Genomic DNA, 22,020 nt, shown 5'->3' on the forward strand with positions numbered 1-22,020 from the left:
CTTACCCGAGCAGCATCGAAGCCGCGTTCCTTCTTCTTCCGTTTCGCTCCGATCGTTCCACGGCAACCAGATTCCTTTACGATCCAGCGCGACGACGAGAACGTGTTACATTACAGCGCCAGTTTTCTTAATAATTGTACGAAGAGACTTTTCTTTTTATTGGTATGTACAAAAAAAGGGAAAAAGAACGATGAAGTATACAAATTATTAGCGTTTACGTCGGTGTCTTACGCAACAGTTTCTTTTTTTCCGTCTATCATCGAGTAGCTAACAATAAGAGGGGGAGAGGATCGAACGCGAAACGTAAAGAGGTTTCTCGGCGATAACGTCAAGGAACTAGAGGAATATTTACTTCGTTTACGCTATTAACCACTACAAAGCGTCGAGAGGTATATGCTTCCCTCGGACGATATACCGAAATTTAAATATCCTTTCGCTTTTATTTCGTTTTCATATCTTTGTTCCGTTTTATTCTATCTTTTCTTTCTTTTTTCGTCGTTTCTCGTTTCGTTCAACACTTTCAGCGCGTAATTTTGGTCTTTCGAATGGAACGGGCTAAAACGAAGACAAGACCGTTTACGTACCATTTACACATTTCTTTCTCTGTTTTTTTCTTTTTCACGTCTTCCGAAGATTCTCGGGTCTCGTTTACTATTTACAATTTATTTTCAGTCGTACGAGCACGGGTGGATACGCCGCTCGTCGAAGGCGATACACAGCGGTATCGTATTCATTCCATTTCGCTCGAGCGATAGAGCTTACGTTTAGGTTTAAATTCAGATTTCACCTACAAAGCTTTCTGTGTCCCCGTGTGAAAGATAATACTTAAAACATCGAGAGATCGGAATATAATGTCGTTTAAGCCGAACTAATTTCGTGGACGCGACGCAACGCACGCCGACGGGAAACAATATTTCTCGCCGTCAAGATACTTGGCAATGTCAATGACAAATCAAAATATATATATATATCGGTCGTAGCAAAAATTATCGTCTACGTCTAGAAATCGGGGACGAACGACCCGACGGCGAGCCTCGAGCGAACGAAAAATCACGACGATCCGATATCGAAACGATTCTCGCGCGTTTGTTCGCATACTTTCCGTCCCAACGAGCTTAGAAATTACGACGCCCAGCCTGCTTCCGGCTCGAGCATCGATCGAAAAATCCTCTCTCGACGCGCACCGTGTAAGAAAAATCGGCGTCGAGTGCTCGCACGGTCGCCGACGGTTCGTTCCTCCGTTCAATTATTCTCGCTCGCACATCGAATTTCCATCCCAGCTTTTGGTTTCGTAGCATAAATAATAATTCACACGAAACGGGGTGTTGTCAATTTATTCGAATGCAAATTCCACATCGGAGTCTCGAGAAACGCAGGATCGATCGACGTACCCTCGCCGATTGCTCGGAACCGGTCCGATATCGCGATTCGAACTGCCGTTTTAAATCCGTTTTACAACTTTGTTCGCGTTTCTTTCGTTGAGAAAGACAGCGGCTAGCGACGGTGGCGAGAGGCGGGGTAAATCGATCGGTCCTCTCCTGCCGTATTCCTTTCGCCTAGTTAAAAAAGACAGACGTGCCAACCACAACGGAACAAGCACGATGCTCTCCTCTAACCGAGTATACTCGTCGTCGCGCACCGTACGCGACGCGTTGCTCGATTCAACGAACTCGTAAACGGGGCATCGCCTTTATCGATACGATCGGTTTCTAGATTTTCGGGATCTCCGCGGAAGGGGACTCTCGCTCGGTCTCGATGGAATCTCGTTATGGTCTGCAAGTTACTCGACCGGAAGCTCCGCGCGGCCCGACAACGAGTCCCCCTTCGGCGTAGAATCGACCTTAGCAGAGAGAGAGAGAGAGAGAGAGAGAGAAAGAAACTTAACGGGACGAGAACGACGAGCAAGAGGACGAGGAAAATCGACGAATTCGCAGTTCGGCGCGATAATTGACGACATTCTGAAATCTATGTGTGTACGCGGTCTCGAGATAGTCCGCTCAACGAGGAAACAAAATGGTTAGATTACGCGTACTTGAATTTATAGGTGGCACGTCTTCGATAGAGATAGATAGAGACAGAGAGAGAGAGAGAGAGAGAGAGAGAGAGCATTCGGTTTAGAAGCCCGTTAATTTATTAATCTATACAGAACTGATAATAATTAGCGACTTATGTTTGTTTTGTTTTCTTTGTTTCTTTTTTTGCTTTTTTTGTCTTTCGTTAATATTTGAGTGCTCTCATCGATTGCTTTTTTTTTTCGTCGTCCTCTCTTTAGGAAATGGATCACGACTCCCCATTGCCGCTGTCGTCCCCGTCCTCGTACTCGCTGGCGCTCAATTGATCGTCCTCGTCGTCGTCGAGCTCGTACTCGTCGTCGTAGAAGTCCGTCATGTCCAGCTGCTGCTCGGCCGGCCTCGCGTTCGTCTTTATGCAGTAGTCCTCGAGCGTCACCGGGACCACGATGCCCTCCTTCTCCGCCTCCATCTTGGCAGCCTGCGCCTGTTTCCTGCGAACCGCCAGAACAATGCCCGTTGAGAATCGTCGCTCCGTGCTCGTCCGCGAGAAAGAATCGACTTTCTTGCCGAGCGAAGCGCTCCGCGAGCTACGGCAATTTCTACGCGAAATTAAGGAATTAACGAGTTTTTCTTTTCGACGGCATTTTTACCAGCGCGCTAAACGGACGAGTTTCCTACGATAACGATTGCAAAATGAAAATTTGGCAAGCACATTTGGTGAAAATAGCGTCGAACGATTCCATGGATCGTAGGCGCGTTCGATTCGGGCCGAGCTCGGGTCCGTACGCGGAGCCGGTACAACGTATACCGCAGAGCAGTCGATACCGCGAGGGCTCGTCGGCTACGCTGCGGATCTCTGTGCAAAATATGTCAAGTTTTCCCGAATCGATTCCAAGGAGCAACGGTTAAAAATGTATCTCTTCCTTCGATAAGAAACATAATTTTTCGAATGTTTTCGTTGCTGCCCCGTTGCTAGTCGAAGACGAAGAAGCTTTTATGCGAGGGAAAAGCAACGGGAGAGATATCGCGCCAGCTACGAGAAAAGAACAGGGAAGAATATCGGTGGTATACATGGACGATCGAGGAAAAGGCACGGCATTCTTTTTGCAACCGTGCGACGAATAAACGAGGGAAGGATCGTCGCGCGATCGATGTTCGCAAAAAGATTGGGTCGCGGTGGGAAAGGGGACGGAACGGATCGCTATTGGATATTATACGGTTAGACGTTAGATATCGTATATTCGATATTAGACGATACCGTACCTTATGATATTTTCGTACTCTTTGTCCCGACCCTTGGAGTCGCGCCAACGCCTATACATCACCGAGGCATCCACGTTGGCGGGACTGTACGTGTTCGGCTCGTTCAGGAGCGAGATCACCGACAGCAGGATCGTCCTGTGCGAAAACCAAAATTCGTTCAGCGTTTTTGTCCGGGGTTGCTTCTCTCCGCCTTCTCGATATCCGATAAGACGACGGGATCCGTCGCGGCTTACCCCGGCCTGCGGCCGAGCTTGCATTTTCTACGCGCCGCGCGCGTCCCCCGTCCTCGTTTTCGCTCGGACTCTCGACTCTCGACTCTCGATTCTCGATTCTCGATCGTCGGGACACTCACCTGACGTTCTGTGTCGGATTCCACCTCTCGCACGGCAGCTCGCCGCTCTGTGGATCGTCTACGGGCGGATGCAGGATCGATATGCACAGATCTCCGTTCTGAAAAGATCGAACAAAGCGCGCGATCAGAGATATCCCTCTTGTAAACCGGTCGCTTTCGACCGGGGTTTCGACTCGGTTCTCGACCGCGCGCTCTCTGTCCCGTTTCCAGTCGGACAGCTCGTTTTCCAACATTTTGAAACAAGTCTAAATTAGCATTATTCGGACGTGTCATCCTCGACGTCTCCCTTTCGGTCGCCGGTTTTGTCGTCCCGGTAAGCCTCGGAGGAAGAGGAACGACTCGCGGCGAACAATGTCGGTGACCGATGGTCGCCTTTGCCAAGGCGACGAGCGCGCGCGCGATATCTTTAGCCCTGCGATAAAAGCGGCCGCGAGGAAGGGAACGAGCAAATGTTTGGACGCGGAACGCGAGACGCGAAACGTGGCGGAGAGAGCGCGCGCGTTTCAAGGGCAACGATCGACGTCGTCGGAGACGGAGATCCGCGTCCAGGGCACGATTCGGAATTCCGTTTTCCGAAATCGGAGTTCGGAGAGGAAGAGGAGCTCGTTCGGTTCGACGTCCATCGTTCCCGAGCCGAGAGCGGCGCGACGGTGTCCAAGGTATCCGCGTCCGCGCCCGCGATGGAAAGAAACGTCCGAGCTCGAAGGACGAAATCTCGCGCGCGGCCACCTGAAAATCCTTGCTCGGCCCGCGTCCCTCGCGTCTCGGCCGTATTCGGTATTCTTCTCGCGGAGGCCTCCTTTCGGCGAAACTTCTTCGTTCTCCTCGATGCCCGTGGGGACGAGGCTGCGCCGTTCTTTACGAATCTACGAGCAAAGGCCGTCGAACGAGACGAAACAGAGGATAGCGAAACGACGACGTCTCTGTCTCTTTACCCGGCGAGTCGAAACGCGAGCGTAAACATTTCCAAATTTCCAAATTTCGGCAACGGGCAGGCTCGTCGCGATCGTCGTCCTGGCCAAAACGGCTCGGGCAAGCTGCGCTATTATTATCCAGATTCTAGATCGTTCTAGATCCGAGGAAAGCGTCGGTCGACCGAGAGCGACGCTCGCCAGGCCCCCGTTCCCGATCGGGGATTTCCAAGATCGTCGCGGATCGGTCGCAGCCGGTGATCCGTATCCGGTCTCGGTGTCCTTCGCTCGATCGAGCGCGGCCTATCCGGTTTCCGAGAAACGATTCGAGGGCGTCGCTCGCGCGCGCGACGATCGTTCGGATCTCTTCGCGGCTCGGAACGTCGCCGTCACGGAAAAACTGTACGCGCGGAAACTATACGAGACGGCTACCGACCGTCTTCCCGACGAGGCTGTATCCCGGCCGCTTTCCCGTCCGGCCGACGTCGTTTCCGGGCGTAAATTCGAGCGAATCGGGAGACAGGGCGCCGAGGACGAGCGAAACCGAGCCGAGTCGAGTCGAGTCGAGTCTCCCCGGCGGCGATCGTCGCAAGGAAGCGTCGTACAGTTTCTCGTCCGGCGACCGTTATCGGTGACCGCATCCGCGGTCGGTCGGTCGAAAGGTTCGCCGATCCGACCGGTAATCTCGATCAGCGTTCACGGGACGCGAATTTCCAACGCGCGCGGCCCGGCACGCCGAAGCGTTTAAACTCGAATCGATCGCGTCGCGAAAAACGAGCGCGACTCGCGGCGATCCTTTTATCGGCAGTCTCTCGCCTATCGCTCGTCTCCGATAACAGAAAATTTCTTCCGTACTTTTCGCGTCCGAAACTTTATTTTTACCAGGAAGATAACCGCCTCGAGGCTTCGACGTTCGCCTCGCATCGGACGTCTAAATTTGGACTCGCGACGAGACAACCGTCGATCTCGACGCTTCTTCTCGAGAGCAGCCATCTCCGAACCCTTCGAAGCTCGACCCCCGCGCGGCGTCGCCGCTGCTTTTCGGTTCGAGTTTTTCGTTCGATGCTACCGAATTCCGCGCTACTTTTATTTCGACGACTCTACGAAAAAGTAGAACGTTCCGCGCGAAAAACGTCGATATGCTACGAGGAAATGCTAATCGAACGCGAGCGTTTGGGCGATACGAGATAGCGGCGTAGATACGCGTACGCGTGGATCGTCTCGAGTCCTGCCGGCCGCATCGATCGCGAGATACGAGGCCGGCTATAATACGCGCGTTTGTTTCCCCTTTTAATAATCGTAGCGAGGCGGAAACGATGCGCACCCGGTACGTACTTTCGAATTCCTCGAGCGCTTCTACCGTTTCGCGCTCGACCTACCCGTTTGAAAACACTTGGCAAATTCCTGCAAAATACGCAACGACGCGCGTTCGTCGTTTCCGTGAATTTTTCGCGACGCGACTTCGCTCTCGTCCGTTAAAGATGGAGCCGATCGAGAGGAAAAACCGTCGTTATCGAGAGCGACGGATCGTCCGTGTCCGGCCGGTTGACGCGTTTTAAGAGGAAGCGCGCGCTGGAAACCGATAATTTATCCTCTCTCGATCGCGGATCCGAATTTCGGGCGCCGGTTAGATTTCCACGATCGATTCGAACACGTTCGGTAGAAACGTTCGAGCCGGGAGCGTCCTCGAGTCCTCGAGTCCTTCGAAATATTCGAAACCGTTCCGACTTTGCGTCAGTTTTTCCACGGAAAAAGTCGGGAAGGAAAAAGCTGATTCTCTGAACGGTACGATACTCTCGCGTAACTCTCGTGGTCGATCGAGGAAGAAAAATGAAACGCGAGAGAATATCGTGGTGGGTCGTGCCGTGGGTCGACGCCGACCCGAGAATTTGTCGGCCACGCGCTCGGCGCAGAGTCCAGAGGCTAGATTCTAGATTCTAGAGTCATCCTAGGGAATCGAGAAGACGGAACTGGGTCGTTCGATTTTTCCCTCGACGTTGCAACGCAACGGCCTCCGACCGTTCCTCCGAATACCTCGACCCCTCGGCCCGGTCGACCCGTGGACTCGTCGAGACACGATTCCTCGCGACCGAAGTCTCTCGGGGCCGCGATGGAGCGCGGGGCGATCGTTTCTAGTTTCCGGGGGCCGAGCAGCCCTCGAAATCGGTCGGAGGAACGCGACCGCGGCCGAGTCCGAAAGCATCCGGCTCGACGCGGAATCGGAATCGCGAGTTCCGAGCGGACGAAAGCGCGGACGAAAGCGCGACCGCGGCGTACCGCAGTGCCGTTGGCGAGCAGCCAGCGCGAACGGTGGAACGAACGCGTTCTTCTCCGCGACGCGCGACGCTCGCCGGTGCCCGTCGATGCTTCGCGGATGCTGCGATTTCGGAAGTTTCGGGGACGAGAAATTCGGAACCGTAACTTCGAGCCGCGAAGTCCGTCGAGAGAACCGCTTCGACTTCGTCTTCGATCGTCGGGAACGAGCGCGACCGAGCAGCGCCGCGAGAGAGGAGAACGAATCGGGGTCGAGCAGCAGCGACCTAATTTTTCTCGACGAAACCGAACGTTTTCCGCGACGGAGAAGGCTCGACCGCGTTTCCGCCTTCGATTTCGAAGATCCGCCGGCGAGACGCGGATCCCGATGGATCGATCGGGCTTCGTTTCAACGGCGAGCGCGCAACAGGTCGCGCTATTTCTTGCCGGATCACGGGCTCCGACGCGAACCGACCGCGATATCGACTTTTGTCCATCCGACTCGGCGCGCGGCGGTCGCGGTCGGATTTTTATTCGGCAGGAACGTCGCGAAGTTTCGAGTATCCGGCGATTGGACCGAACGAAAATAAGAATCGAAATCTCGCGGGCTTCGATCGTTTCATCGAGAACGCGTTCTCGAGCCCCGGATAAAACTGGAATCGCAATTTCCGTCGACGTCGACGTCGATGTCGGAATCGCATTTGTCCGCGAGCGAAGCGTCGCGCGTAAATCCGCGCGACGCACGGAGCGCGTTCTCGGACCTTTCGAAAACGAAACCTTCCGCGCCCACAGCGTTTCGTTCTTCCGCTTTTCATTCCGCTGCATCGACGCGGATCTCGAGTTTCGTCTATAACCTACAGTCCGCGCGTCTTCGATACATCTGTATCCGTCTTCGACGTCTATATTTAGTCTTCGATATTTATTCTCGTAAATATCGTTGTCTCCTCGGACGAAGAACGAGGAGCTTTCGCGGCTACGAATACGGTCACTTCGTATTTCGCGTATCTCCAAAATGGTGCGAACGGCGACTACTTTCGAAAACGATATTCTCGATTTCGGTGATAGACGATCGAATAAAACGATAAAACAGCGTCGACCTTCCGACCTTTCGATCGGCGGCGAAGCGCGCGGTTCTATTTCGAGACTACGATTACGAGTAACCGAGGTATTTTTACCGACGATAAGTTGGTTAACGAGAATAAACCTCTTTTGCGCGAGAACAACGCGCAGCGTCGTCGTTCTCGAAACTCGAATCTCGAAACTCTAAACTCCGAACGGACGACGCCGGTAGAAAGCGACAAAGCGACGCGACGCGACGCGACGCGACGCGACGCGACCGAGCTGCGGAGCGAGAAAGCGAGAAACGGAAAAAGAGAGCAGCGCTCTCGCTCGAACGCGGAGAACGTTGCCGAGAGAGCCGGTCAGCCTCGAAAATAGACCGACTCGCGATCGAAACAATGCCGAGAACTATTCTATAAACTAGAACTAGAACCGGATCGCGGCTCCCCGAGATCTCTCGCGAACTCGCGCGGAACGAGAGCGACGCTTCGAAATCGTTCGAGAGGATCCGATAACCGAGCGCGCGCGCGCGCGGAATCGCGGAGGCTCGGAGAGTCTTTTCGTCTCCTCTTCGACGATCGGATCGAAACGGGAAGCCCCGCGGACGATCGACGCTTCTAAATATCTTCGCAGAAGACGTGGGCGTCGCGCGCCGGTTTTTCGCAGTTGCAGAGATATTCCCGGTAGTCGTTGGCCGCGCTATCGCGAGGGCAACCGTCCAACGTTCTCTCGGCCGTGAAAACTTATTAAACTCTATTACCCTCTTGGCTCTTGCTCGGGAAAAAAAAACGCGCGGCGACGCGGCGTCGAGTTCGCCGGTTTCTCTCGGGACTTCTCTCGGGACTCGTGGAAACGCGGCCAAGAATCGATTCCTCGTTCCAGAATCGTTCGTTCGTGCCGGACCTCGTCGGTCGTCGGATCCTCGGTCTTCGGCGAGGAACAACTTCCACGAAACCGTCGCGAGCGACGCGACTATTTTTCGAACGGCGGAAGAAGCAGCGCCGCGGCGGAGGATGCTCGGCGTCGCCTACGAGCCCCGCGAGTCCGGTCCCGGTCCCGTTAACGGGGGTCCCGACCGCGACCTTATCGCCGAGCGGGACCGTTTCCATCTACGGACCGTTCCATCGCGCGCGTCGCGACGGTACGAAATCGCCGATCTCGACTGGCCGAATCGCGATCGTGGTCTCGGTCGAATTTCGGAATTCCGAAAGAAGCGAATCGATTTCTCCCGCTCCGTTTTCCAACAGCGGGGAGGGGGAAAGAATTTAGAAGGAGGGAGCAGGGTTTTCGGCGAAGTCGGCGAACCGCGACGCGCTCGTGCTTACGATGAAACAGCCTGTACGCTCGCCGGTAACTCCTGTCGCCGACGCGCCGACACGCCGAGGCCGCGCGGAGAACAGAGAACGGAGAACGGGGAACAGAGAACGGAGAACGAAGAACGGAGACGGAACCGAGGAACACGGACCCGGTGTACGGGCTCGGCCGCGCACACGTACAGGATTGATCTGGCCCCGCGTGTACGTGCACGCGCCGCGGTCACAGACGATTCACGGTTCGTCGAATCTCGAGGCGTCGACCTCTCCTTCTCGCGAGGGCGAGAGCGAGAGCGAGAGCCTACGATTTCGCAACGATTCTGCGAGTAGAATCGCGAGCCTGCTCTCCTACCGAACTGTTTCTTCTCCTCTCCCGTGCAATTAACGGGATCATTTTCCAGAAACGAAACGAGACGAAAGTAATCGACCGACGTTCGTCGACGATTCCCGGAAACCTACACCGGAGCACGGCCGATTTGCCTCCGAGACGTCGACGCCGACGCCGACGTCGACGCTCGGTTCTTGGCCTCCGGCGACCAATTTTCACCTAGGAGGAAGAACCAGTTTCGGTTGCCGCGGATCGGAACGAGACCCGGTCGACCGCCGCACAGCGACAGCGGATATCGCGAAATTAGAAGCACGGCAATCGCTTCGTCTCGCCAACGTTACTCGGTCGTTCGACGAACGGTTTCGACGGAACGCGATGCCAACGCGCGACTCCGCGCGGGAGAATATCGAAACGTCCAGGAGCCTGTTATCGTCCCTTCGATTTTTCCGCTGCGTTTGCGACGCGGCGCGGAGCGGACCGGCGTCCATCGAGATTCCCCGCGGAGCAAGAAATCTCGCGCGCGCGTGACTCGCGTGGCGAGACGATCGCGGACAAAGGGTCCTCGTTGGAAAGTCGTTCGGCCGTCGCCGAACGCGCCCGCGCGACGTAAATTCCGTCGGTTTACGCGCGAATCCTGGATCACCGTCGACCGCTCGCGTCGGCGCTGCTCGTTCCTCCGTTTCTTTTCCTCGCTACGCCCTTGCGAGATCGTTGCTCCGGGTTACGTACACGATTTGGTCTTTGGACGATAAAAACGATAGGCCCGAGGCCCCGTTAAAAATTGCCGCTCACGGTCCGAAATAATTGGTACGAAAACGCGAGCAAAACTCTTTTCGAATTTTTCGCGCGTACAAAATGTTCCAGGTTTTAGTTTTCGCAGGGCAGAGGCCCGGTGCGGAATCGTTGGACGGAAGATATCGAGGCGATGCGCGACGAGCGACGCGTTACGGGTCGAGCGCCTTGTGCCCGAACGACCCACGACCACCCGACACGGTTTAAACGCATCGCCGAGAAGACGCTTCGATTGACCGATAATCGCGAGTCCGCGGGGTTCGTCGAGGCGTCGGAACGCCGAAGGGTTCTCCGGGGCCGCGTCCGTCGCGTACAGGTTGGTCGAATCGATTGCTCGTATTCTCGTTTAAACGTTACGATCTCGCGGTCGAGAAGGAGAAAAAGGAACGGAGAGACGAAGAGAAAGAGAGAGAGAGAGAGAGAGAGAGAGAGAGAGAGAGAGAGAGCGAGAGGGAAAGCGCCAGACGTGGCGTGCTCTCGCAGCGAGGTCGGAAAGACGCGACGTACGAAAAGTATTCGTCGCTCGGAAAACGGTAGTATAGACAGCCGGGCATGTTCGCGCGATGCAACGGAGCGAGGCGGAGCTCTCGTCCGGGAAAAGTACGCGAATATTTCGCGCGCGAGACGGATCGCGTTCGACGAAACGTTTTAACGACGAAAATAGGCTTCGAAGATACGACGCCGAGCAACGAAAAAGGGTCCGTCGTAGAAACGACGGACGCGGTCGACGACGTTAAAATCGGTTGACGCGTTGGCGCGTTCCCAGCGAGAAGACGACGGCGAAGAAGAGCCGAGTTACCGGCAACGAATGCCGCTGCTCCGCTTCGCGGTTTCGGATGCCCGATAAACCGCGAATCTTCGTAATAATCGCGTCGGACGGCGTGGCTCGGCGCGTAATTAACACGGCGTTGCTCGACGCATGAAATTTACGCGCGTTATTCCCGTTAACCGTGGTAGCGCGTCGTCCCTTCCAACGACGAGCGACTGGACACGGACGTCCAACGTGCTTTGGACGGTCGTTGACTCTTTCGCCCCGCGCCAAAGGGTCGCGCGGATAGCGCTCTCGCTCTCGCTCGAGAGAGAGAGAGAGAGGGAGAGAGAGAGTCGATACGCTTCGAAAACGAGATACTTACCGCGAAAATAATTTCCGGAGAACCACGACCCTTCAATTTCTCTCTCTCTCCCTTTCGTTAGGATGCAAAATTTCAATTCGGCTTCGACGGTGAAAATCGCAAGGAGTTAAATTACGCGTAAATAAAACCCGATCGAATAAGTCGGAGCCACGCATCTCGCGAGTCGCGAGATCGCGCGAAGAAGCGTTTTAAACGAGGATGGCGAACGCGAGACGAAAGATAATTAGGACGCGGTGCTTGGAACCGGTCCCGCTATTAAAATGCAGGGGGTTGCGAAACGAGAAACGATTCGAGGGGGTAGTTCCGGGGTATTTAAATCCATCGTCCCCCGGCGTCCTTCGGTAAAAATTTCAGCGCGCTCCCCCGACGGCCGACGTCGTATTTACAAGCGCCGCGTCGAGCCGCGACGGTAGCGATAAATAACGAGATCCTCGATGCGGGCTCGCCTCTCCTCTCCTCTTCTCTCCGTCTTTCGCTCGATTCGAAATTCACCGGATGAAGCAAGGAGACGACGAGTGCACGCCGGAAAACCGTTGTCGGCGATATCGCCGTAACGGAGATTGGCGGAAAATCGAGCGAAACCGCTCGCGCGCCGCGAGCGTCCCGGCGACGATCCGAGAAACCGTGCGAATTAAAAAGTTCTCGAAAACGAGCGTCGATTTCGCGGCCCGCGCAGATTTCGTCGCGCCGGTAAAGCCGTCGATTATCGAAATTACGGTCGCTTAATATCCCTCGAGACGCGCGATTTCACGGCGATACGAGGAGGAGAAACGAGGAGAGAAACCGATCGCGGGTATCGGAACGAGAGAGAGGCTGCGGGAGTAGAGCCGGCGGCTACAGATTTCGCGAGTCCCGCCGACTCCCGATCCCGGCTCGACGGCTACGAAACGAAGGGCAAGCGACGAAGAGAGCCTCGGAGAAAGCGAAAGGGAGTCCCGGAGGAAAGAGAGAGAGAGAGAGAGAGCGAAGCGACGAAGGGAGAAAGAGCGGGAGAAAGATGCGGCGGCGCGAGAGGAGAGAGGAACGAGGCGGACGAGAGCGAGCGACGCGGAGGGTGAAAAGCGAAAAGGGGACGAAGGGTGGATCGATAATTCCCGTATTTACTCACCTCGTACACGTTCGGGTGCCAAACTTTCGTCATAAACCGAATGCTCGGTGGACTGTACGGATAATCCGGTGGGAACTTCATGTGTGCCTGGAAAAAAGAAACAAGTCGATGATCGTGTCGTCGACGATTATCGGGGTCGGCGGATTCGGCCGGAACGAGCAAAAAGCAGGTTTCCATGGAATTCGATCCGATTCGCGTGCCGAGGCGATCGGCGCGCGGATGCGTCGGTGCGCGAAACGGATCGGGGGAGCGCGGCGACCGTCGATCGCGCCGACCACCGGCCCCATCGGTCGCGCGCGGTTCCTTCGAGCATTCGTAGGATTCGCGGAATCGACCGACCGAACGGTTCGATCGAATTCGGTCGATGATCGTTCTCCCAGGAGCCGAGAAACGTCCAACCCGTCCCGCGAAACGTTCCGTTTCGGACGAAAACGACGGTTCTCGAATAAACGCTCTCCGATAATCGCGAGGGTTTCGCTCCGCAGAATCGATTCATCTCGCGGAGCGTACGCGAGAGTCGTCCAGATTCTCGACTTCCGACTTTCGACTTCCGACTTCCGACTACCGACCACCGACGCCGCTAGCCGGCAGAATTTCGCCGATGGTCCGCCGGCGGGACGCTGCATCGATCGCAACCTGGTCATGGCCCAAATATCTGTCCCGTCGTCCGGGTTAGCGCGTCCCGGAGCATCGACTTACTTTCCATCGAGATCGACGTTCGCGTTCGCCTGTCCGAGAATTATTCCCGCCACCGCGCGTCCGCCCAACTCGTTTCCACACCGAATCGATCAAGGGGACACCGTGAATTTCGCGTCGCGACCGACGCGATGCGACCACCTCCGCGTTCCCGGGACAGGCGCGCGTTCAGATTTAATTGGCAGCTCGGAGACGGCCGCCCTCGGGAACTCGGGAACAACTCGGCAACTCGGGAAGCGGAGCGCGAGCCTCGAATGTCCCGGTTCCAGCCAAAGTCCGGGAGAACTTTCCGACGGAAATGCCGAAGAAAATGGAGCGGCCGCGCTGCTCGCGTTGACCATGAAAGATCGCCGCGCCATTGGACGAGCCCGATGGAACTGCTCCGGGTCGCCGGCTACCGGCCAGAGGACGGCGACGGACAGCCGACCGTGGCAGAAACGTAAAAACCGGTTTCGACGAATTCGTACCGTTCTTTCCGCTGCTCGAAGAAATTACGCGATCGGATAGCCGCGCATCGAATCGGCAGACGTTCGCGCGAACGAAACGTTGATTCGCGCTATCGCTGATCCGTCGCGAGACAAACCGAAACGCGCGAGAATTCGATTCTTTTCGTCCGCCGAGAGCGTACTCGTTTCCGTACGAATTCGAACATAGATCGCGTTCGTCGAACGACGAATCGGCTCGTGGATCGTCGGACCCCCGAAACGAAAGTCGGACGCGTCGACGATGGTAGTCTGCGAGCGCGTTCCGCGTCCATCGTTTCGCGTCGAGTTTCCGAATACGGCATCGTCGCCGTTCGTTTCTACTCCGTCCAGGAGAACACGGAGAATACGGAGAATGCGGAGCATCGTGTTCCGATCCGCGACCCGACGGAATCGATAACGCTTATCGGTCGGTCGATCGGTCGGTTCGTAATCTCGCGCGACATCGGTGACCGGCGTTCGCGGAACCGCTACCAAGATCGATCGTTCCGCGCAATTACGCCGCATTTTAAACGATTCGCGTATCAACGGGGACGGATCTGCGAGATTCCGTCGCGTGTTCCCGGTGAAATCGATTCCCATCGGCTATTCAGCACCGAGATTCGCGACCACCGCGACGTCGGAAAGTCTAAACCTACGAGACGCGCGGCAATTTTCCAACGCCGCGAGAACTCTCTCTCTCTTAGCCAATAGAAAGTTTCGGCCATTTCATAATTTTCGGTAAAGCGAGCAGCGCGGATGGCGAGGAGACGCTCGCGAACGGAGCGGTGTACGCCGGCCGTCGCGGCCGCGCGCATTCGATTCCGTTCGATGATGCAACGGTTTCGGCGCGCGTAACCCGGGGACCGTTACCTTGACCATACAACGACGGACGGCAAAAACAGCGTGGTCCGGGTCGGTTTCGTCCGTCGGAAACGAGGAAAGATCCACCCGTCGCCGCTGGGCCAATTTCGCTCTACCAAATATTGGCACCGGACGCGAGGAAGCGACGATCGCGCGCGCGCGCGGCCTCGTTGCCGAGAAATACGAAACAGGATCGTTGACTCTGTTCGAGCCGCGGGGCGCCACGGGACGACCCACAAATTTTCGCGACCTATTTCCGCGGGCCGTGGCGGGTCGAGGCGAGACGCGCGGCCGGGCGCGTCCCCGAGAGCGCCGCGACGTCGCGTCGGGTTCTAGGGTAGTATTCGGGATCCGGGTAACGTCGCGACCCGCCGGTGACCGTGCCCGATTCGCGAGGATCGCGCGCGGTGACCCAATTCGGGGGGGAAGATGGACCGCGACGTTGTTCGCCGCCGAACCCGTTTATCCGGATTCCAGCGGGTCTCCGCGGTCTATCGGCAGAATTCGGCCGACCGAACGTCTCCGCGAATTCTGGGACAATGCTTTTTGCTATCGACGCTTCCAATCATCGCCGAGTCTCGCGCGTTTAGAGCCGATCGGACGATTTGCCGCGATCGTTGCCCAAGGATTTCTCTTCGACGACCGGTCCGCGAATATTTACGCGTATCGGTTCGATTCGTACGGACGAAATATCGAACGAAAGATCGAACATCGGAATGAAAATATTCCAAGCGGGTGGAAACGTTCGCGTTCCAGAGAGGCTGAACGTGTACCCACCTCGCTGGAAAGCATCGCATCCGACTATCCCCGTTCTATCGACGCCTCTCCGCGAACCTCCGCGTTCTTCCGATTATTTTGGATAACCGAAAGATTGCGAGCAGAACTTGTAGTTTGATTTTTCGGCGGGCTTCGCGTTAAAGATCGCGCGAACGGGACGGTCCCCGTCCGTGTAGGAGACGGAGAGCGTGCGCGAGTCCGTGTCCGTATACGTGTTCGTGTCCGTGTACATGTCCATGTCCATGTCCGTGTCTGCGTCGCTGAAAATAACTCGATTCTTTTTCGCGAGAGGAACGCGTTCGGTGGCACCTCGGCTGTTCTCTCTAGCCAGCCAGTCGGCCAGCCAGTCGGCCGGCCAGCCGGGGCGAAACTTTCGTCTCACAGTTTTCTTCGTCGAGCGAGTTTGCTCCGGATACTCCGTTACTCCGGTTGTTATCGCGATCGGACGCTATTCGCGATACAGGTCCGTTAATAATAGCTCCGTCTGCGAGACGAGCGCCGCAACGACCACCGCCTCTGCTGGAAACGCTGGGATCCGAGATCGAGTTCACCGTTGCGCGGCTCCGATATCGATCGATTAATCGCCGAGGTTCCGTTTCGGTCGGATCGGGCAACCATCGAGAAACGAATAGCGCGCGTTTCCTTTTCCCGGTCGAGTTCCGAGCCCGACCAAACCGAGAACGAGTCCGTCGATCGTTTTCTCGATGTTCGACGCGGATTCGCGTGTCGCGCGAGCGCATATTTATCCGCGGTCCAACAACAATCAGCGACGCGACCGAGCGCGTTGCGCGCCGAGTATCGATCCCTGGCTGCACCCTCCGCGAGCATTTCAACGTTTATTTTATAATTTGATCGTAAAGTCTTCGACGGGTTCGGATTCGAATCGACGTTGCTCGCCGCCGCCGATCGCGTTTACGCGAATCCACGAATCGGCCGGTCGACGCTGGCCGTTCGCGCTTTTGCCGCCAATTCGCTCGAATTCGATTTTTCGGAGCTCTTAAACGGAGAAGGGAAAGTCCCTGTCGAAGGCGAGCTTCTCGGTTTCACCGAGTTTCGCTTTCGATCGGTAGAATCCGGTATAAATCCGTCGAGTCCGCGCGGTCGAGGTATCGTCGCTGTGCGCGCATACGAGTACGTCGAGCGAACGTCGATCGATAACGCGCGAGATACGGATCTTTTCGTTTCTTATCTTTACGCCGTACGCGTTCGCGCGACAGGGAAATTCGCGCTTTTTGTAGGAAATTGCGGTCGCGCGTCGAGATCGTTTCGTTTCTAAAACGGGAAACGAGCGCGAAATTTTTTACCGTATTTATCAAATTATTGCGGTCCCCGAACCCTGCGCCCGCTATAATTCGAACAACGAACCCAGGACTCTGTCGTTTATAAATCACATCCATTTTCGATGGATTCGAAACGAGAGCTCGTGTCCGCCGACTAAGAGGAGGTCCGTCCGCGTTTTCCGGCTATAATATATGTATATATAATAATTCCGCAACCCCGTCTTTGGTGTAAAAGAAAAAATTCACGGTGTTGGCGTCTCTCTCTCTCTCTCTCTCTCTCTCTCTCTCTCCCTCTCTCCCTCTCTCGAGCGGAATGGGATTGGGTGAAAGTTGTTCGGGCGATTCGGAGGGACACCGAACCGCGCCACGCCGCGTCGCGTCGAGCCGTGCCGACCAAAGATAGAACCGAGACAATGCTCGATGGCATTTTATGCAACGCTACGAACATATTACGAACCCGCCTTTCGGTTGGGTCGATCGTAAATCCTGGGAAAGCAGCGGTGTTTTGCGATAAGTCGCGTATGGAACACGGGGCAACGGGACCGCGATAAACCTCCCCGCTTTCGTTCGCCCCCGAGCGAATTATCGTATCCGTTACACGCGTCGCTCCTTATCCTTCGCGACGTCGAAAAGAAATCATCGATAATCGGCGAACACGCGCGATTACCGCGGTCGCGATTAAAAGCCGACACAGGCCGGCGCGGGCCGGCAGGGAGCGTAATTGGCGGGATCGCGACGTTCGCGCGATTCGCGTTCGACGATGCAAAGTTTGCTACCGCGTGTCCGCTCTCCGAAAACCGCGTCAACGATTTCCTCGAATCGTTGCGCGTATGCAGTTTCGGTCCGCGCGGATTGCAAACTTCCGAAGAAAGTTACAGAAATTTCCTCGAGATATCGAACGGATATGCAATTTTGTTATTTTGCTGGATTTACGATGGATTTGATTGGATAAACGAATGCTCCGACCGTGCAGACAGCTACGAGCTCGACCCACGAGCATCGAGTCCTCGAAATTGCAAAATATCGATCGTCGAGCAGAAGATCGGTCGTTCGCGACCGAAAGTTCGACGAAACGGCGATCGCGCGCCGCAATCGTAGCGACTCCGCGTAGAGAGGCCGGTAGAATTCCCGATAATCCAAACGTTGCGCGCAATCGCCGTACGTCTTCGCAACGACGATGTTTACGATTTATTCGCAGCTGCGAACGAAGGGGAAGATAGCCGTTGATTTTCTCGAATCGATCCGTGTTCGAGGATCGAAGCGCGACGAACCGCGCTACATTTTACGTTCGCGCGAGATGCCCTCGCTTCCTCGACGACGAGTCTACGATTAACCACGGAAGCGTTCTTTCGACGATCGTAGAACGTGGAGCAACGAATCCGTAACCCTTCGCTCGTCGCGCCGCGCCGGCGAAAAATTCGACGAACGCGCCGATAACGATAACTGGCCGGACAACAATGGTCCGCGGGTACGCGCGCGCGTTCGCGCAATCGCGACAAGTCCTCGCAAGAGTCGCGCGGCGATACGTCCAACGACACTGTTCGCGATTTACTCGCAGCCAAAGAGGTCGCGCGAGGGTTGCGGGGAACCCGGTCCGACAGGATTCGAAACGCCCACGTAGACGCCGGGTCGCGTGCACCGAGAGACATGGAACGATACGATGGGATACGACGCGATACGACTCGCGAATAACGGTGTTGGCCCGAGCTCGTTCGCGGGTAGCATGCGCTCCGCGCTCTGCGCGTTGCACCGCGTTGCACCGCGTTGCACCGCGTTGCACCGCGCCGCACTGTGGGAAGACAGGGTGCAGGGAGCGCGTCGCGTTACGCGAATAACCGTTCGTAAATTCATAACGAAGCGGAGAGTGACTGGTTTAGAAAGCGGACCCTGTGCGTCGTACAAAAACCCTGTAACCGCGCCATGCCACCACGATTCATTTTCCGCGAGCGGACCGGACGAACGCGCGATGCCATCGCCGCGATCGCTCCGACGAGGCCAACGAATACGGACTACCTCGTACCATGTACTCCACTTTTCTTCCTCGATTAAAAACTACCATTTTATTATCGTCGCAGCCCGACGGATTCCTTCCTCGATACTTTCGAGTACGCGATTTCGAGACACGTGTCGGAACGCGTACGCGTATCGCGCCGATACCGATCGTGCCCCGATGCTGAACGGTCGATGGAAAACAGCTTCGAGCTTCGACGCGGGACGATGCGCTGTCACGCGAGTGCATTGTTTCAAATGCCGATAACATTTAGCGCGTTGCTATTTCAATTGCAAATTCAAACTCCGATGTAACGGACCGATGGTATTTACGAAAATAGAAAAGCATTTGTTAACCTTGAAGGGGGGTTATCGGTGCGAACAAATTGCTCGACTCTTCCAACGAGTTTCACCCGGCGCGCGCGGGCGCGCGCGCAAACTTCGAAACGTATCGGAATTTTTCGGGTCGCTGAAATTTCTTAGCCGGTTGCGTTCGTCGTCGATGCGTCGATACGATCTGTAATCTAGTTGGAACAAAAAGGAAACTCGACCGGCAAATTAAAAAGCACCTGCTGAAAAAAACGGTGAAACCAACAAATTCCGTTCGGACGATTATCGTCGTCGTCGTCGTTGCAGAGACGAATCGATCGCGTAGGAAACGAATGAAATTCAAATTCGAACCGCGTCCGAAACGATCGAACGCGACGCTTATTTATCGAAGCGTGCTACTAAAAATAAACGTTCGAATTCGGCACGCTCGCGTTCGGTTCGTCCCGGCAGTCGAAGCGGCGGCGGCGGCGGCGGCGACGACGACGACAATGATATTCCGCGATACGCGGATTTCTCCGCCGATCGGAATCGGACGGTTCGAACGAACCTAACCTAAAAGTTTTAAAAAACCGCGTCGCGCGTTGCGATTGAAAATTCTGTCGATCGACGGGTGAACGATTCCCGCGAAACGATTCGTACCGCGAGGCGACATTCGAAACCGCATCGAGAATTTCAAATTACCGTAGAATGCGGGTCAACCGATCCGTCCGCATTGGGTAATCCTCCGTTTCCAGTATTGCTCAATACGTGCCGCTTCGAAGTACGTAGCTCGGTCGAGAACGGCTACCGAACCGGCGCAAAAATTCGTAAAAATTCGCACAAATTCCTGAATTCGTAATTAAATAGCGCGCGAACGCGTCTCGATGGATTCTGGGAGACGCGACGCGTTGAACCGGTCGATGCCAATGTTTCTACATTTTCCTTTTCTTTTTCCGACCAAAACGACGGAACGTCACGATCGTACGACTTTGACAAAATATTTATACGTTTTTTTTTAAACACGGTACTTTGTCCTCGTTCGGCCAGCAAATTAAACGTCTTATTTACAACGGAAGGTATCGCAATCATTCTTTCGCTTTGTCGCGTCGCGCGCGTCACGGTATATCCACGATGACGCGACTTTGTCGTGTTTATGTAGATCGCAGCTATAGACAAATACGTTCGATACGTTCGGTCGTTTTCTTCGTCGAGTGGCCAGACCTTGTAAGTATTTGAAATTGAAAAATCGCTCGGTTAACAGGTCGATAAGATAATAAAAACGAAGAGAAACGAAACCGTTCGTCGAAGAGTATTCGATCGATCGAAGCCGAACGAACGACTTTCGAGCTTATACAACGAATAAACGCGTCACGGTTTGATATTCGCGTCACCGAAAGAGAAATCGAAAACCACGAAAACAAAACATAACCAACAAAATGGAAAGCGTTGTGCTCGCGTACGAGAAGCGATATATATACGTGTGGAGCGGGAAGGGCGGGAGATAGGGGGAAACGGATCGTGGAGCGGAGCGTAGAATGCGGAGCGTGGAGAAAGAAGCATCTGTTCCCGGTGGACGAGGTTCCCGGTACGAGCGAAATCTAAGAATAATTACGATAACTTACCTTGAAGTATCCACCTTGGTAGAGCGTATCCGGGGGGCCGAAGATAGCTACTTCCCACTCAAACATGTTGTCCTCGTTAACGAGTTTCACACGAAAACCCTCGACGGGTTCCTCTTGAAGGCTTTTGTACTCGAGGGCGAGCGCCCTGAGCGCCGAGCTCGTCGGTTGTGCCATGTTAGCCTGTCCCTCCTGTCCGTCTGCTGGAATTACTACGGTGTTGCGCGGCCTGCCTTCGGAAACAGAAACGCGTTCGCGTCCAAAGCCTTCGGAACCACGGGACACGGGACACGGGACACGGGACACGGGACACCACAGTCGGACGGACGGCTTTGCGAACACTGCTCTCTTCTCTTCTCTTTTCTTTTCTCCTCGCCTCTCCTTGGGACTCGAAACTCGGAACTCGGAACTCGGGAGTCGTCGGGAGTCGGGAGAGAGAATATCACTTTCCAACGGTTATCTCCACCAGGTAATTCGAGGCCTCCGCTGCGATTCCCCTTGGTCCAGCCTCGTCGCGTCCTAATCCTTCCGCACGCGGCTCGACCTCCTCTACGATGGATACAGTATACGGTTCTGTACACCAAACAAACAAAGAAATACGGTCGGAGTTACGAACTGCGAAGTATATCCCCTGCAGTCAACAATACACCATTCCCGATGCACGCAACTCTAACAAAACAGCTGACGTACCTTCTGCGTCAGCGTTGCTCCGGGCGCATGCGCGATACCACGGTCCCCCATTTTCCCTTTAACTCTGGCGATTTTTACGGTGAGAACCAGCCGAGAACTGTCCAATCGTCGCGTTCGATCCGCAACGACGCTACTGGACCAGACTGGACGCGTCCGTACGCGACGACCCGTTCGGACCCGTTGCCCCCCTCGCGACGCGTCGTCGAATCGAACGCACGATGCGGTCGAACGGTCGAACGGTCGAACGTTCAACGTTTTCGTCGATGTCGATTTACGGTTACGATTTAGGCTTTGGATATTCCTATACTTCCTGTTTCCTCATTGGAAAACGAGCACCCAATCGCGCGACGAGTTTAAGAAATCCTGTTCACCGTTTCTCTCCGTCGTTCCGTGCCGGCGACCGACGCCGATTGGTCCGCGCTATCGCCACGAACCAATCCGCGACGACTACGGTCTCGCGCGTTTCTATTGGCTCGAAACGAACAAACTGGAAGACGATATCGAGGACGTTGGCGGTTACGCGGATACGCCAACTACATAATTGCTTACATAATTGAACGAACGAATCGTTTATTTACACCGCTCGATAGTCTTTCCATCGCGTTTCAGCGTAACCTGTAGCATCGATCTTTGCTTCTAATCGCGTGGCATCGTCTAGGCACCAGCCAATCGAAATCGTAATCTACCACTCGACGACAATTTACTAGACATATCTAAATTACAAATAGCAATTGTGATTGAATTATTTTCCACTTACAGTTTATTCGGTAATTCGATCGCGATACATACGTATTATGAAAACGCGCTCGGC

The 22,020-nt window shown here is 55.1% G+C and overlaps 1 protein-coding gene across 3 annotated transcripts; it reads right to left on the reverse strand.

Annotated features, from left to right (window-relative positions):
- Positions 1-2,108: 2,108 nt before the first annotated feature.
- LOC117218978 (ubiquitin-conjugating enzyme E2 R2) lies at positions 2,109-21,428 on the reverse strand. Of its 3 annotated transcripts, XM_033467770.2 has the most exons (6): positions 21,210-21,428; positions 20,523-21,092; positions 12,525-12,611; positions 3,628-3,725; positions 3,276-3,410; positions 2,109-2,503 (listed from the first exon to the last, which is right to left on the reverse strand). In XM_033467770.2, the coding sequence occupies exons 2-6, from the start codon at positions 20,694-20,696 to the stop codon at positions 2,281-2,283; spliced, it is 717 nt and encodes a 238-aa protein (XP_033323661.1). In that variant the 5' UTR covers positions 20,697-21,092; positions 21,210-21,428; the 3' UTR covers positions 2,109-2,280. The 3 variants fall into 3 exon arrangements, with proteins under 3 accessions (XP_033323661.1, XP_076376463.1, XP_033323662.1); XM_076520348.1 differs by lacking the exon at positions 21,210-21,428 and having other exon boundaries at positions 20,523-21,198; XM_033467771.2 differs by lacking the exons at positions 12,525-12,611; positions 21,210-21,428 and having other exon boundaries at positions 20,523-21,199.
- Between the last annotated feature and the right edge of the window lie 592 nt (positions 21,429-22,020).

This window comes from Megalopta genalis, chromosome 3 (assembly GCF_051020955.1).
Source record: "Megalopta genalis isolate 19385.01 chromosome 3, iyMegGena1_principal, whole genome shotgun sequence".
Lineage (NCBI taxonomy): Eukaryota > Metazoa > Arthropoda > Insecta > Hymenoptera > Halictidae > Megalopta > Megalopta genalis.